Source organism: Schistocerca gregaria, chromosome X, assembly GCF_023897955.1.
Source record: "Schistocerca gregaria isolate iqSchGreg1 chromosome X, iqSchGreg1.2, whole genome shotgun sequence".
Classification (NCBI taxonomy): domain Eukaryota; kingdom Metazoa; phylum Arthropoda; class Insecta; order Orthoptera; family Acrididae; genus Schistocerca; species Schistocerca gregaria.
Window position 1 is genome coordinate 574602234 of NC_064931.1, and position 18465 is coordinate 574620698.

An 18465-nucleotide genomic window follows, 5' to 3' on the forward strand; every position below is an offset into this window, starting at 1 on the left:
AAAGTGACAGACAACTGACACCAGCATAACGTGTAAAACGCGTGAGTTTGTCACAAGTGTGCCAATTGATGTATGATGCATGGAAGTGTGTTCCAAATCTGACTGTGCAATAAGCATTTAAAAAATGTTCAATATCCAATGCACCAGATGGTACGCAGGCCAATGCTCTGTGTGAAGAAATGAGCAACAAAGAATCGAGTAATAGTTATTCAGAATCATGACTGCTATTTTAAACAGTTAATATAAGATGTATTACAAACCTAATAAAATTTTGTTTTAAATTTCAGCATTTAATTTCTAAGTTATTTTCATTCTTATTTTATAAGTGTTGCTACTCTGCATTGCACAGGATAGAAAAGCATGGAGAGCTGCATCAAACCAGACTACGGACTGAAGACAACAACAACACACTCTGCATTTGAAGTCAGTACTAAAAATCTACTACGAAAATCTGACTGGCAGGACTGGGATGTATGTCAATATGGCCAACTCTACGTTCTGAATTTTTTCCTACCTGTGACAAGACATGGTTGCTAATAGGAACTTTTATGAATCATGAATCACATACAGCATTCTCTTAACCATAAGAATAATACAAATGTAAACATTATGCCATGTATTCTTTCGTGTTTGCTACTATCTTATTTAAATCCTGTCTGCCTAATAAACTATGAAACTATAGTGAAACAACAGCAAAAGGGGAAGAATATAAATATCATATCATGTTTATATTTGTATTATTCTTATGCTGAATAGTGATACAGTCAGAAATGAAGCACGGCAACTGACTAGATTTTTAAATCTAAGTTGACTCTAACTTCTGTGCAGAATGTAATGTACTAAAGAGACGTCTGCAAAGATTTTCAGATGGAGAAAATTTTTCGTTAAACTCTCGTTCAGAACATCTTCTATCATACGCAGTCTATTGTTTAGTTCTTGTTGATCATTATCAAAGAAAGTAGTAGTGAAAGTAACAATAAATAGCAGTCTCTTGCCATGGTTTTGTTAATTTTTTTTAATTGTAAGCGACGGTAGGGCGCACAAAAGCAAGCCATGCCGCGAGTGGGGACAGGTTGTAAACACTCATTATCAGAATGTGACAAACAATGCATGACACCTATAACAAAGAGAACAGCACTTATCAGATGAAAGCAAAATAAGCAATCGATTCAAAGCATACTAAACACGTGGAAAAGGGAGGGTACCCGTATAAATACGGAAGGAAGTGCCTGACGCATAGCAGAAGCTTAACTGCTAAGCTTATGGCTCGAACCGAACTACTGTAGCTTTATTTCATTCATTCAACCTAAATTTTGTTTCATGTTATAGTGGACCAACTTTGTTTCGATTTGGAGGTGTGGTCTAAAACTTTTCTTTCCCCTTGAATTTCGAGTCTCAAATGTCAGGTGCGGTTTGGATTCGGGAATTTTTTTCCCCTTGATTTCAAGTCTCATTTTTCAGGTGTGGCTTAGATTCAAGTAAATACGGTATGCCCATACTAATCTCTCTGCTGTGTGGCATGCCACGAGCAGAGGAACACATGTAGGGGCAGAGAAATGGCTGCTATACCCCATAGCGAGATGATGGAACTGGATGATAAGACTGCACCCTGGTTGTTGTTGTTGTTGTTGTTGTTGTTGTTGTCGTCATCGTCGTCATTATAGTCCAGCATTGAAATGGCAAGTTCTGTTATCAACACAGTGTTGATCAGTTTTTTCCTGAACTGACTGACTCAGAATGCACAGTTGACACAGTGGCATGTGGAAACCTCAGAGACTTTGGAGGAGGAGTGGTTCATGTCTCATGTATCCATGAGTGGACGCTATAAAATGGGCTGATGTTGGAGGAGTGGTTCATGTCTCATGTATCCATGAGTGGACGCTATAAAATGGGCTGATGTTCTACATTAGAAGTGGCCAGTAAGTCTGATGACACCCTTGTCACATGACTCTCAGATATTCCCTTGACTGTGGCTACAGGATCTGCTCTATCCAACACACCGACTATCTCTCATCCAGTTGTTCATGAGTGTATACAAAGTGCTTCCACTCTAGAGACATTTGGTAACTTCCTGTGAATATAATTTTAGACTTTTGTAGACTGTGTGTTACTGATAATAATTGTCATGGAATTATAAGTGCTACAGTATGCTATAAGAGTTTAATTTTCTTCTTCTATCTTTCTTTTAAATTTCAGTTTGAAACATTCTATCATAAAGGATTCAGCGGGAGGAAACTGACATGGCTGCATCATCTTAGTCAAGGTATGCTGAAAATAGCATTTTTTAATTTTGGACTTTTCTGCTTATAGCTTAAACACTTGTACCAGCCATTAAAATGTTGAAGACCTTGGCAGAGTAGCAATATTTGTATCTGTCATAATCTTTGATAGCTTGGAATACTGTAACTTTCTGTCCCATTATATAACTATTATGCTTTTGTGCATGTACATGCATGAGGCCCGGGAGCTGTGTTTTTTGGGCAGGTTTGCTTATTTTTGCATATTGATGAGAATCACTAAGCATCACATACAGAAAAGTGTCGCTCATATTAATGATATATTTCAGCCTGTCAGTTTACGTTTCAGATTAAATTGGTCCAGACTACTTTTCTTCTTCCCCAACTTCATTGCGTAGTTGCACATTAGTGTCATTGTAGTCCACTTGAAGGTTGTTGGCAAGGAGATCGGAGATGGTGCATTCAGTTCCTTTCCTGATGCTCTTTTCAGTGTGTCATTTAGTGATAGCTTGTTACATGACACTGTGACTCTAATGCTTATATTGGTTGGCTGTGTCAAGATTATTGGTAGCCCTATCAATATATTTTGTGAGAAGTTGGGTTTCACCCTTTTTTCTTTTTTTTTCTTTCCATAATCAGTCATAAGGACACATACATAAAACTACTCTGTACAACTGTTCCTCGTAGTCATGCAATGGGTAAAAGTACATATTTGAGACATTACACGACAATATTTTAGTATGTCCTATGAAAATTAGACTGTGTTAAAATTTTCACAAATTAATGGTCAGATGTAAATGCAGTTCAACAAAGCAATATTACTAATAATGTAGCAGTTCATCAAGGGTTCTTTGGCTTTTATTCACTCAGCTTGTGTACACAAGAAAGTTATAGCTGCAAGTTTGCCAGTGATATAGTTGCATGTATTCTCTGTCATTGCACCATAGCCCAGGAAAACTAGCATGAAAAGAGGCCACACTTACCAATAGATGTGCACAAGTGTGAAATAATTTTAATCTACATTAGGCAACCCAAATAAGAGTTAAATGAGTGTGTGACAGTTTCTTGTGTGTGCTAAATTTTTGAGAGCCAAAAAACCATGAAATGTTTGCACTCGAAAAGATACATCATACAAAAAATTCCCAAAACACCAAAATGAAAGAGCATAAATATCCACGCTGATTAACCCACTAGATTGTTAAAATCAGTTCAGTCATTTAGCCACATGCAGTTGTCAGTTTTTGCCGAATTGTCAGAAAAGTGGGTTATGCTCATTTTCCAATGCCTGTAACGATCAGAAATGGCTGCTCCAAGTGAAGAGTGTCATGTGTGGAATTTGTAGAGTGTCAAATTAGTGTAAAAAAGCTCACAAATTTTAAAATTCACTCACTCCTTTGTGAAGATACAAATAAAAACATGTGAAAGTTTTCATAGCCCTAAATTCCTGCTAAGACTTTTCTGTGAAGTCAAATTACTTTTGAATGCCAGATTATCCAAATTTGCCCAAACATTAAAATTTAACAACACTGATCTGTAGGAATTCAGTAAGTGGTTTGATTTTCATGACCCATTCTCATAAGACACAACTGTCATTTACATAATACTGGAGTGTGTGTAGAGGGCAGGTGAGATCAACTGCCTTATGAAAAAAGGGAAAAAGTTTGGAAAATATTCAAGGGGAAAACTTTAAGCGAGTGCAGCTCCTGAGAAAGAACCAAGTAGTCCCTCTGTGACCCGTAAAGTGTACAGTCGAGATGAGTGCTGAAGAAATCCAGTGTGCACTCCATGTGCATTCCGGGAGGAGTCATTCCTGATGTGGAAAGGGCCCTTCCGGATGCCATGAAGAGCACAGGGTGCAGCCAGCTGCAGGTGGTGGCACATGTCGGCACTAATGACGTGTGTCGCTTTGGATCTGAGGAAATTCTCTCTGGATTCCAGCGGCTATCTGATTTGGTGAAGGCTGCCGGTCTTGCTTACGAGATGAAGGCAGAGCTCACCATCTGCAGCATCGTTGACAGAACCGACTGCGGACCTTTGGTGCAGAGCCGGGTGGAGGGTCTGAATCGGAGGCTCAGACGGTTTTGCGACAGTATTGGCTGCAGATTCCTTGACTTGCGCCATAGGGTGGTGGGGTTTCGGGTTCCGCTGAATAGGTCAAGAGTTCACTAGACTCAGCTGGCGGCTACACGGGTAGCGGAGGCTGTGTGGCGTGGACTGGGCAGTTTTTTAGGTTAGAAGGCCTCGGGAAAGTGCGGGATGGGCTGCAATGTCAAAGGGTGCTTGGCAATTACAGGACGTGCTTGGATCAAGGAACAGTCGGAATTATAGTTGTAAATTGTTGTAGTTGCGCTGGAAAAGTCCCTGAGCTTCAAGCGCTAATAGAAAGCACAGAAGCTGATATCGTTATAGGTACAGAAAGCTGGCTAAAGCCTGAAATAAGTTCTGCAGAAATTTTTACGAAGTCTCAGACGGTGTTCAGGAAAGATAGATTAGGCAGAATTGGTGGTGGAGTGTTTGTGTCTGTCAGTAGTGGTTTATCTTGTAGTGAAGTCGAAGTAGAATTGGTGTGGGTGGAGGTTATACTTAACAGCCGAATTAAGTTAATAATTGGCTCCTTCTACCGACCCCCAGCCTCCGATGATACAGTTGCGGAACAGTTCAGAGAAAGTTTGAGTGTCGTAACAAATAAATACCCCACTCATACGGTTATAGTTGGTGGGGACTTCAACCTACCCTCGGTATGTTGGCAAAAATACTTGTTCAAAACCGGTGGTAGGCAGAAAACGTCTTCCGAGATTGTCCTAAATGCTTTCTCCGAAAATTATTTCGAGCAGTTAGTCCACGAACCCACGCGAATTGTAAATGGTTGCGAAAACACACTTGACCTCTTAGCCACAAACAATCCAGAGCTGATAGAGAGCATCATGACTGATACAGGGATTAGTGATCACAAGGTCGTTGTAGCTAGGCTCAATACCATTTCTTCCAAATCCATCAGAAACAAACGCAAAATAATTTTATTTAAAAAAGCGGATAAAGTGCCACTAGAAGCCTTCCTAAAAGACAATTTCCATTCCTTCCGAACTGACTATGCGAATGTAGACGAGATGTGGCTCAAATTCAAAGATATAGTAGCAACAGCAATTGAGATATTCATACCTCATAAATTGGTAAGAGATGGAACGGATCCCTCGTGGTACACAAAAAAGGTCCGAACGCTGTTGCAGAGGCAACGGAAAAAGCATGCAAAGTTCAGAAGAACGGGAAATCCCGAAGATGGGCTAAAATTTACAGACGCGCGAAATTTGGCACGTACTTCGATGCGAGATGTCTTTAATAGGTTCCACAACGAAACATTGTCTCGAAATTTGGTAGAAAATCCGAAGAAATTCTGGTCGTATGTAAAGTACACAAGCGGCAAGACGCAGTCAATACCTTCGCTGCGCAGTGCCGATGGTACTGTTATCGACGACTGTGCCGCTAAAGCGGAGTTATTGAACGCAGTTTTCCGAAATTCCTTCACCAGGGAAGGCGAATGGAATATTCCAGAATTTGAAACACGAACATCTGCTAGCATGAGTCTCTTAGAAGTAGATACCTTAGGGGTTGCGAAGCAACTCAAATCGCTTGATACGGGCAAGTCTTCAGGTCCAGATTGTATACCGATTGGGTTCCTTTCAGATTACGCTGATACTATAGCTCCCTACTTAGCACTCATATACAACCGCTCGCTCACCGATAGATCTGTACCTACGGATTGGAAAATTGCGCAGGTCGCACCAGTGTTCAAGAAGGGTAGTAGGAGTAATCCATTTAACTACAGACCTATATCATTGACGTCGGTTTGCAGTAGGGTTTTGGAGCATATACTGTATTGAAACATTATGAATCACCTCGAAGGGAACGATCTATTGACACGTAATCAGAATGGCTTCAGAAAACATCGCTCTTGTGCAACGCAGCTAGCTCTTTATTCGCACGAAGTAATGGCCGCTATCGACAGGGGATCTCAAATTGATTCCGTATTTCTAGATTTCCGGAAAGCTTTTGACACCGTTCCTCACAAGCGACTTCTAATCAAGCTGCGGAGCTATGGGGTATCGTTTCAGTTGTGCGACTGGATTCGTGATTTCCTGTCAGGAAGGTCACAGTTCGTAGTAATAGACGGCAAATCATCGAGTAAAACTGAAGTGATATCAGGTGTTCCCCAGGGAAGCGTCCTGGGACCTCTACTGTTCCTGATCTATATAAATGACCTGGGTGACTGTTTGCAGATGATGCTGTAATTTCCCGTCTAGTAAGGTCATCCGAAGACCAGTATCAGTTGCAAAGCGATTTAGAAAAGATTGCTGTATGGTGTGTCAGGTGGCAGTTGACGCTAAATAACGAAAAGTGTGAGATGATCCACATGAGTTCCAAAAGAAATCCGTTGGAATTCGATTACTCGATAAATAGTACAATTCTCAAGGCTGTCAATTCAACTAAGTACCTGGGTGTTAAAATTACGAACAACTTCAGTTGGAAGGACCACATAGATAATATTGTCGGGAAGGCGAGCCAAAGGTTGCGTTTCATTGGCAGGACACTTAGAAGATGCAACAAGTCCACTAAAGAGACAGCTTACACTACACTCGTTCGTCCTCTGTTAGAATATTGCTGCGCGGTGTGGGATCCTTACCAGGTGGGATTGACGGAGGACATCGAAAGGGTGCAAAAAGGGCAGCTCGTTTTGTATTATCACGTTATAGGGGAGAGAGTGTGGCAGATATGATACACGAGTTGGGATGGAAGTCATTACAGCATAGACGTTTTTCGTCGCGGCGAGACCTTTTTACGAAATTTCAGTCACCAACTTTCTCTTCCGAATGCGAAAACTTTTTGTTGAGCCCAACCTACATAGGTAGGAATGATCATCAAAATAAAATAAGAGAAATCAGAGCTCGAACAGAAAGGTTTAGATGTTCGTTTTTCCCGCTCGCTGTTCGGGAGTGGAATAGTAGAGAGATAGTATGATTGTGGTTCGATGAACCCTCTGCCAAGCACTTAAATGTGAATTGCAGAGTAGTCATGTAGATGTAGATGTAGATGAACCAGTCCTTGTCAGTCCTGCTAAAATTTTCCATCCAATTCCTTTCCATCTGAAGTCACCAGAACAGCCTTTGAGTTAGCCCCATGTCCATTACCTTTTTTTGATGATGATGGAATAATGCACAAGACAAGAAAATAAGACCCCACTGCTAAAATCACAAGCAACACAGCCTTCATCCTTGACGGTGGGTGACACTTACGCCCAATTCTGTGGAATACTGATAATGTGTTTTCCTTCATCTTTGTAAAGTACGTGAAGTACGTCGGAGAACACTTTTGGTCCAATTGCACCATAGTGTTTGATGGAAATCCTAAGGAGTGAGACAAAATATGCTGAACTTGCCTGAAGAGGTTTAGCTGTGTCACCCATATCTGTTTTATTTAATGAGACAATGTCACCAACTCTGCCAAAAGAATGTTTCTTAATAAACAAGTTTAATAAGAAATGTCTTATCTCAATGTTGACAGAAAAATTTTATTGTGAAGGGTACCAGGTCAAGCAGGCCATTGAGGCTGCAGATCCCTACATTGTTGGCACAGCCATAGGAAAGTGGAGACAGGGAGACATCTTCATTGTCAAGGAAGATACTAATTTTTTGTTGCTTACTGACCACATAGCTGATAATAGTGGGCAGGAAGAACTTGGAACAAATATCTTCCTGATGAAATCTGGAAAAGGCAACAAAGACACATTCATTTACACCCCCAACAGTTCTAAGTTCTCTGAAGAAGCCCAAAACCGTGTGTTATTTCTTCACACCTTCAATGGCTGTGACTCAAACTCTTACATTTTTCAACAGGGAGAAATCAAATTTATAAACACATTTCAAAAGAACACAAACCTCCAACATGTTGCCTCAGACTTAAAGCGTCCCAACACTACTTGTGATAATGTTGCTGAAGCAGAAGTGAAGTTCATTTTATGTTCATACATGGATGGCAGCTCCAAATCTTTGAATAAAAATTGTCTGCAACTGTTCCTGAGAGCGTTATCGAAAAATAACAATTTTAGTTTGGCATGTTTACCTCCCACAGAAACTGCTGCTCACCATTACTCCCTCAGTCTACTTGCAGAGGGGGGGGGGGGGGGGGGGCACAAAATGTAAACATCACTACAGTTATTTGGATTTAGGTTATAACATGTTTGATACGTCTGCAGCCACTGGCAATGACGTGATGCAGACGAATAGTGAAATTCTGCATGACCCACTGCAGTGTCGGAACATCGATGCTGTCAATGGCCTCTTGAAATGGCTGTTTTCAGCTCAACAATGGTTTTGGGATTATTGCTGTACACCTTGTCTTTAGCCCCTTGGATCCGGAGAAAATGGTGACCAATTGAGGCCCATGCCAGTGGTCTCTGAGTGGACTTGAGCCAGAATGTTGCTCCCAAAATGCTTCTACAGGGCATCAGACACTATCCTACTTCAGTGGGACTGAACTCGGTCTTGCATGAACCACACCTTGTCAAAATCAGGGTCACTTCGGATAATGTGGATGAAATAGTCTTCCAAAACCTTCACGTACCATTCGGTAGTCACTGTGCCATCAAGGAATAACACCAATTATTCTGTGACTGGCCATTGCACACCTTAGTCACCCATTGAGGGTGAAGAGACTTCTCCATCACGAAATGCGGATTCTCACTCCCCTAAGTGTGCTCATTTTGCTAATTGACAAACCTGTCCAAATGAAAGTGGCTGACAACAAATGATTTTATTTCATATAGTTCAATAATTGTCACCCTTTATGTATACTGTATGTGTGTATGTATACTGTATGTGTATTAATGTTAAACCATTAACTTTTTCATTTGTGTGTTTGCACTACTTAACAGTGATATTGGCTGAGTACATCACGTGTCCTGTGCTCTGAATGTCTGCTGTCATTGGCTGGCAAGATCATGTGACATGAACTATTACTGGCTGACAAAAGTGCACCTCAATCTTGATTTCAGTTCTACAAAGCCTACTGTGCTGTAATGGATGAAATTCATGTTTCTACTTTCATAATATAAAAATAGTCAGTTTAAATATTGCTGTACATCAAAGATCTTTCCAAAACCTGTTGTTGTATGCTGGGTTGTGTTTCCTTAAGTGCCGGGAAGTTCTGTGCCGGTGTATAAAACCTTCACTATTCAGAGGACTCATAAGTTTTATAGCTCCAAGGGAAAGTATATTGTCACTTAATATGGAAAAAATGTACTTTCACCTGAAAAAAGTGTATTTTCACCTGAGAAAAAGTGTATTTTTAACTTGGAAATCTTGTCCTCTTCCTTGTTCGCATATACATCCCGGTACACCTTTTATGAGAGTACAGTGGCAGTATAGTGTCACACTGTCTTGGTATTTGGAAGGCTGGGGATCGTAATTGGTAAAGGATCATTCAGCATTAGGTTTTGTTTGATCTCCTTAATTCACTTATTAGGGCGGTTCTTGTGAAAAATATACAGCCAATTTATCTTCATAACAATTTACCATCACAGTTTGCACTCGGCCTTTAATGACCTTGTCATCAATGAGATGTTTAAGCCCTAATCTTCCTTCCTCCTTTTTTCTTCCTGCCCATTTATTTTAGTGCCCTGTATTGTTTGGCATACATTAGTGGCTTGATTTCTTTCTTCTGTTACTGATTTCTTTTAATCTCTCAGGAAATCTGGAATCAGGATCTGGTTTTTGATAAACTTCATTATCTTAGTTTCTTTTTTACCTACATCTCATAACACCTGTGAAAAATATTGTTTTGCATGTAGAAAATATTGTTTCTTTTCTACTTGAAATCTATGAACATTTTGGAATCTTGATTGGTTTCATAACATGCATGCCCCCGTCTTCTCTCTCTCTCTCTCTCTCTCTCTCTCTCTCTCTCTCTCTCCTGTTCTGAGAGCATGTGTATAGTGTGTGTGTGTGCTGTAAGGTGTGTGGTGACACTCTGAAACTGCTACTGGCTGCATGGTTTAAAACTGTGTATAGTGTTTAACTAAACAAATGGATGGCAAGTAAAAGGCCCTAGTGATTTACAATCATACATTGTGTACACTGACACTTCTGTCATTGCAAAAAATAAAATAAAATAAATTGAAAGAGTGTGCGCATTCTATTGCCCATACCTTCCCTAGAAAGGTTGTGATAATTGTATGTCAGTAAACCCAGACGTCCTCACTGCTCTGCTGTAAATAATCAGACATGTTACATGAAAGATGAACACCACTGATAACTCTTTAAATGATGAAGTGGTAGCTCAGATGTATGATTGAGGGTAGTGGGACTGTAAACAGATTTTCCCTATTTATTTAATTTATGCAGAAGTTATGTAATATAATGTACTCATTTCCACAGTAAGTGTATAATTATGCGCTGTGAGTTGTCATATAGAAAAGAAAATATATTATCATGTTGTAGTTAGTAACAGAAAGAGCATTCATCAAACACCAATCGCAAAAATAACAATGTAGCTTTTATATTATAGTTGATTTACACACCTAAAAGATATAATTGCACATATATTTAAAAATAAGATCATCTCTCATTCTTGATATCATTAATTGTTGTTGAGAATAGAATTTCTTATGATAATACCTGTTTGTGGTGGTAGCATTGGTGTATTACTTAGTAGTAATATAACGGTGGCTTTGATGTTTCAGGTGAATTGAAACTTGGCTATCTTAAAAAGCCGTACCAAGTTACAATGCAGACATTTCAAATGGCCATCCTTCTTCAGTTTCAAGAGGTCGACTCATTAACTTGTCGAGAAGTGCAAGAATGTTTACAACTCTTCGATGAACCTTTTAATAAGCATGTTATGGGTCTAATTGAGTCAAAACTGTTGATGGCTGATAATCAGGTGAGAATAAAAGTACTTAAATTGTTGCTTCACAATAATGACCAAAAGTCTGCAGATACCCATTGCTGTTCATTCCAGAGACACCAGCTATATGAGGGTGGTCCCATAAGTATCTGGCCTGACTGAGAGATGGCAGTTGTTGAAAAATATCTCTGGACTAGAAAGAATATGTTCTATGAAGTGTATGTTTAAAGTTTGAAGGTGCCACATTGTTTAGTATTTGTTTGGCAGCCATCAATAGTGAACATTGTGACTGAACTTGTGAAAATGAAGAAAATTTGTCTTCGTTATGTGATAACATTTTTTGAAAGGCCTCAGCACAACCAATATTAAAGCTGAGCTAGATTTTACTTTGGAAGAGTCTGCTGCTTCATTGACAGTAAAATATTGGGTAGCTGAGTTTAAACAAGGTCATATCAGCTGCCAGGACGAGCATCCCAGTGGTTGACCAAATGAAGTGACAACTCCAGAAATGCTGAAGAAAATCCACAAAGCGGTACTGGATAGTCATAGACTGAAAGTACGCGAGCTAGCAGACATAGTAGGCATTTCAAATAGTGTGGCACATCACATGTAATCTGAAAATTTGGACATGAGAAAACTGTGTGCAAGGTTTGTGCCACATCCTCTCAAACTCGAGCATAAACAGTGTCGCAAAGATGTTTCAGTTGAGTGTTTAGCAAAGTTTTGCAGCAACAAAGCTGATTTTTTGCACTGTTTTATAACCATGGATGAAACATGGGTCCACCACTTCACTCCCAAGACAAAAGAACAATCAAAACAATGGACACAATTTGGAGAACTGACTCCAAATAAGGTGAAGACCATTTCATCTGCAGGCAAGGTCATGGCATTGGTTTTTTGGGATGCACATGGCATAATTTTCGTTGACTATCTTGAAAAAGGAAAAACTATTAACGGCAAGTATTATGCGAACTTATCGCAACATTTAGACAAAGAAATCAAGCAAAAACAGCTGCATTTGGGTAGGAAGAAAGTGTTGTTTCTTCAGGACAATGCACCACTTTACAAGTTCGTTATTGCAATGGCCAAAATTAATGAATTAAAGTTTGAATTGCTATCTCATGCATCCTATTCGCCAGACTTAGCCCCCTCAGGTTATTTTCTGTTCCCAGGCTTGAAAAAATGGCTTGGAGGTTGAAGATTTTCTACAAATGGAAGATGTGATGTCAGCAGTTAATGGCTATTTTCAGGAGTTAGACAGTTATCCTTATAAAAAGGGGTATTGAACTTATGTTTGTATAAACAGGCATGTTCAATTTAACAAACAAAAGGAAACAATAGTTAAAACACTAGTCATGCATTTTTGAAAAATGGGCTTCAAATTCCCAGTCAGTTATCCATGTTCTTGTTTTCCGTGTTTTGCATAAATTACTTACAGTAAATTCCAGAACAGTTCCTTTGAAAAGAACATGTCAGTTTTCCTTCTCATTCTTCTTCAGTCATGAAACTCTTGTGTCAGCATGTCGTTGATGGGTTGTTGTTATAATGTAATCTTCCTTCTTATTATTGCGTTCATTTTTGCATCAACTTAAGCCAATGGTCTGGGCTCCAACCAGGAAAAAAAAAAGTTGCAAATAATCACAATGTCCTTCAGTTTCATCTAAACCTATGTAGGTATCATACACCATGGATCATTACTTCTTAAACCTTCGTGTTGCAAAGACCGATTATGACGTCATATCCACCGTTTGCCTCTCAGCAACAACCTCTTTATTCATGCTGCAACAGAAATTCTGTCCAATAATTCACAAGAATTTCTGTTGATTGGTTTGCATAGAACAGTTTCGACTTCTGCTGTCCCCATCAGTCAAGTTCTTAGCCTACCAGAATAGTGATTAGTTTTAGTGCTTCCCTTCACTTCCATTTTACAGTAACATCACTAACAGTGAAAATAAATATACATGACCCCTGTGAAAGTGTAATGGAATGCACTAGCTTGAGAGGCAATACAATCATACCACATTCAAATTCATTCAGTTCTTTCATTGATTAATTCTGATAGAAAACTTGGGTACAATGTTGATGCAATGTTCCTCCAATTCTTATGTATGTGGTCTGATGTCACACAGAAGACATTCAGCGAGGTGCCAGGAGATTTTTGGCAACATGTACTTCATATACTTCTAAGAATTACAGTGTATTAGGAAATAAGTGCTCTTTCTCAGGTAAGGCTAAATTTCTTAGAATGTATTTCATGTGAATCAGGTGTTCTTAACGCAGTATAAGGTTTTGGGGTGATTTTAAGGGAGACGTTGAAAGTTGTTTGTTTGTGGTGAAATTTGTTCTCTGTCTTTTGGCATAATGATAATAAACAGTGACATGAAAATTTGTGTTTAGCTTTGATACAGATTGCAATTTGTCTTCTTTTCTTCTCTCCTATCATAAAAGATGGTAGAAATTTCGATTTTTGGCTGTGATCTGGAATCAAAACAGCAGTCACTACTGTGGAGGAGCCCTTACTCATCAATGTGAAAGAAGGTGATGCTATGTCAGAATTGTGAAAGAGTAAGCTCCTATTCTTCAGTGCCAAGAGAATTAATCATCATAAATCATTTCAGCCTAACACTACACAAACTCATTTTGCTTCAAAATGTACAATGAAAGATACCACGATTTTGAACGACTGCTCATGGCTTTTTCACAAAAACAGGCTCACTCATAAATCTTTAACAGCCATGTTGTTCTTGACAAGCAGCAGCATAGCTGCCATTCCTCACCAAATACTGAAAGCTCAATGTATAGAAATACTCTCAGAGATCTAAAGAAATTCACAAGTGGTGCTTTTTGGGAAAAAAAACCACCATGGTGAGTGTGAGAAATGCAATAAAAGCTGTTACCTTCCCAGGATGACTATTTTGAAGGACCATCACAATTAAGGTTACACGTTATTTGTTATGTAACTTATGTGAAAAACTTTCTGGATACATCTCATGTCCAAATGTAACAGTATATGATGGACTGTTGCTTTGCGTATCATCTTGAAAATGTGAGGTTGACATGTAGAAGGCATTAATGCATTGCTCAGTAAGAAACACTAGTCAGACACTGTGAACATCTGTACATTTAGTATACATGTTCACAGTCTTTAAACTGCACAGTGATCAAATTTGGATTTTGAATTGTTATTTGCTGGGTATATGCATGGCATGTGGCACCTCTGGTGTGAAGAAGTCTCTGTAGCAAAATGAGTAGGGTGTGAATTATTGAGCAAGGTGGCTGGAGGCTGCTGCAGTTCTTTGTAGAGTTATGTTGGTTCCCCAAGGCATCAGTTCTTGATGACACCTTGTAAAGATGAAGGGTTCAGGAAGATGATTAGATACATTTGTGGCATCTGAGCTTATGAAATCCCCAATGCTTGGACCTACTGTTAGACGTCCCAATTAGTGCGGGTGTGTTAAATGGAGAGAATCCATATGCATTTGGGCATTGAGTCTTAAAAGTGACTCCCTCATTGATCTTAACTGTAAGATAGTGCTGGTAGACACTGTGACAATGGCGGATGGTGCTGGTCATCGAACAGCTGATGCTAAAGCTGGTTTAAAATTTTGAGCAATTTACCTGTGAGTAATGTATGTGACCTGCACGCTGCAACCAGTGTTGCCTCCATCCATCCCAAATAGCAGCTGAACATTTGTAATGAAGCCAGAGTACTAGACTGTAGCTGTTTGGGTAGGTTTGTTGCTTGATCCATTGTTTAGGGTAGATTAGATGCGTAGAGTTCTGGGTTGACAGCTGTATATAATTTCTGCCAGGATTTCCCATTGATCAATATGGTTCTGTAAATCCTTAGGAATAGTGTTACAGTTGCCTCTGTGAGTATGTCTCCTAAACAGCTTGCAGGTGGAAAGATGAAATTTTTAAATTTCGCTAAGGGTCTGCATAGTGGCTTATGTGGTGGTAGACTATGTGTTTACTATGTAAGATATTTGAATAAACTGTCCACTTCAGCCAGTAACACTGATTTTAGAAATGTCCAGATAAAATATAACTGCACGTAGTCCCAGCACTTCAGCATGACACAGAGGATTGATGCAGAGGTACTGCCTACTGTTTTGCATATCGATTGCATGTGAGTACCAGATGCTCTGTTTTGGTGTTGACGACCAATCAAAGCACAGTGCGGGGTGACGTTCTTCGTAGAGATCCAGTACCCAGTGACTCATTTGTAGAAGCAAGAGTATGTTGATCAGGAGTGCCTAGAGAATGACTGTATGTTGTCTTTCCCTTTCTTTCCTTGTGAGAACTGCTGTTTCAATTACTGGGAGCCAGTTGTGCAGGAAGAAGTAATTTCGGATGGAATCTTTGTGGTTATGCATTGTGATGTTATTGGAAAGTTTTATAATGTTTGTTGCACTTGCTTATACATTTGTAAGCAGACAGCTTCTATTGCAACATTGAATGCTGGATCTGTGCCCACTGCAATTCATAATAAACCATTTGCGTGCTGCACTGTGAATTTGGTTTGTTCTTGTCACCAAACATACTAATCCTACCACTTTATTATGGTACCTACTACCTAGAATCTACTCGACAAAGTGACTATAGTTTGTAAGGAATGTGTTCGTATTATTCTGCTGTCAGGTACACTATGTGATCAAAAATATCCGGCCAGCCCCAAAAACATATGTTTTTCATGTTAGATGCATTGTGCTGCCACCTACTGCCAGGTACTCCTTATCAGCGACCTCAGTAGTCAGTAGACATTGTGAGAGAGCAGAACGGGGCACTCCATGGAACTCTGATTTCGAATATGGTCCGTTGATTGGGTGTCACATGTGTCATATGTCTGTACACAAGATTTCCACACTCCTAAACATCCTTAGGTCCAGTGCTTCCGATGTGATAGTCAAGTGGAAATGTGAAGGGACACATACAGCACAAAAGTGTTTAAGCTGACCTCATCTGTTGACTGTCAGAGGCCGCTGACAGTTGAAGAGGGTCGTAATGTGTTATAGGCAGTTATCTATCCAGACAATCACACAGGAATTCCAAACTGCACCAGGATCCACTGCAAGTAGTATGACAGTTAGGTGGGAGGTGAGAAAACTTGGATTTCATGGTCAAGCAATTGTTCATAAGCCACATACCGGGTAAATGCCAAACGGCGCCTCGCTTGGTGTAGGGAGCGTAAACATTGGACGATTGAACAGCAGAGAAACGTTGTGTCGAGTGACGAATCATGGTACACAATGTGGCGATCCGATGGCAGGGTGTGGGTATAGCAAATGCCCAGTGAATGTCACCTGCCAGCATGTATGATGCCAAAAGTAAAATTTGGAGGCGATGGTGTTATGGTGTGGATGGTGTTATTGTGTGGACGTGATTTCATGGAGGGGGCTTGCACACCTTGTTGTTTTGTGTGGCACTATCACAGCACCGGCCTACATTGATGTTGTAAGCACCTTTTTGCTTCCCACTGTTGAAGAGCAATTCGGGAATGGCAATTGCATCTTTCAATATGATCAAGCACCTGTTCATAATGCACGGCCTGTGGCAGAGTGGTTACATGACAATAACATCCCTGTAATGGACTGGCCTTCACAGATTCCTCACCTGAATCCTATACAACACCTTTGGGTTGTTTTGGAATGCTGAATTCATGTCAGACCTCACTGACCGACATCAATACCTCTCCTCAGTGCAGCACTCTGTGAAGAATGGGCTGCCATTTCCCAAGAAACCTTCCAGCACTTGATTGAACATATGCCTGCGAGAGTGAAAGCTGTCATCAAGGCAAAGGGTGGGCCAATGTCATGTTGAATTCCAGCATTACCGATGGAGGGCGCCACAAACTTGTCAATCATTTTCAGCCAGGTGTCCAGATACTTTTGATCACATAGTGTATGTATCATTAGATAGATGTGAATACTGTCTGCATTCATGTTCTTCATAGTTTTTGACATCGGGTTTGACATTTGGGGAGGGTGGGGGAGGGGGGCAACATAGCATCTTGAAGGAAGAATGTTATTGGTACCTTTTAGAACCCAGAACCACCTTACATTCTAATCTGCATTGAGAATAGCTGTGAACTGCAAAATATTTCTCAGATTTCATGATATATACCTCTGAGTAACTTGCTACATGTCAGTATCCAATACATGTTCTGGCTTTCTTGAGAGGCAGAGAAGCTGCTTTCCTTTGCCCATTGCTGTTCACACTGTTAGTGTGTTGTTAGGAACATCTTTGAAAGCTCTGGGAGTACTATACTGTGAAGTACCTGTTATGGACATATCCATTTCCATGTATCGCAGGTCATCAGGTATATAGGCCACCTCAGTTGCCTTTTTGGTTAGTGAAACACTCTTTCACTTCTGCTGTACATGCTAAATAAATACCTCTCTTTTACACACTGTCTAGTAGGTGCGTTTGAGTTTAGCACACTAATTAACATTTCCCAAAAAGGACATTAGCCCCTTTAAATTCCATGGTTTTTGTGGATTCTTCATTATAATTGCATTTTGTTTCATAGTTCTGGAACCTCTTTAGAGATGAACCTGGGGTTCCTGAGCTAGGGACTGGTGAGGGCCACCAGTCCTCTAAAACCATGAATTTTGTGTATGCTTCAGTGGACACCGTATGGCGTGATGGTAGAGCATTGTGTGACAAGAAGTGGGAATCATGGCTTCACTGCCTAGATTATGAGGATGGTATGAACCTGTATTAAAGAATCTCAACCTTCAGGTTTTCTGTGTATCAATGGGGTGGATGGCTGTTGAGGTGAAACAGTTTTTAGTGATACTTTGTCTAGGTGGAATCTTTATATCTCTAGCTGATCATGGCATGTCCATGAAGCCTGCTACATCAAATTAAAGAAAAGAAAACCTCCCAGTGGTTTGGTTGGCAGTTTGGTTATACTAAGACCCAGCTTATTAAGAGAAGTTCTGATTTCAGCCTTCCTAAGCACAGACAAAGATGGGACCAGATAATAGAAACACAACAAAGATTAACTGCTAGAATGTTCTATGAAGCCTGTGCCAAGTATTTAAGTGTGAACTGCAAGGTAATCTTGTATAATATAATTGGATAGATAAAAAAATCTACTCACCAAGCGGCAGGAGAACACACACGTATAAGGATGTTATAATTAGGCAAGTTTACGGAGCCAGTGGCTCCTTCTTCAGGCAGAAGTAAGAGGGGTGAAGGAAAAGGCCTGGAGAGGTCTAGGAAAAAGGGTAGATTTCAGGAAAGTCATCCAGGACCACAGGTCAGTGAAGACTTACCGAGCGGGATCAGAAGGTAAGACTGTAGTTACAGATGTTTTTCCTGTCATAAA

General features: G+C 40.0%; 1 protein-coding gene across 2 annotated transcripts in view; it reads left to right on the forward strand.

Annotated features, from left to right (window-relative positions):
- LOC126298761 (cullin-2) overlaps positions 1–18465 on the forward strand; it is a 168831-nt gene that overhangs the window by 115905 nt on the left and 34461 nt on the right. For both annotated transcript variants that reach the window (XM_049990209.1, XM_049990212.1), the window contains exons 12-13: positions 2197–2263; positions 10969–11168. In XM_049990209.1, the coding sequence (XP_049846166.1) occupies positions 2197–2263; positions 10969–11168 (267 nt within the window). The remainder of the gene's footprint in view (positions 1–2196; positions 2264–10968; positions 11169–18465) is intronic.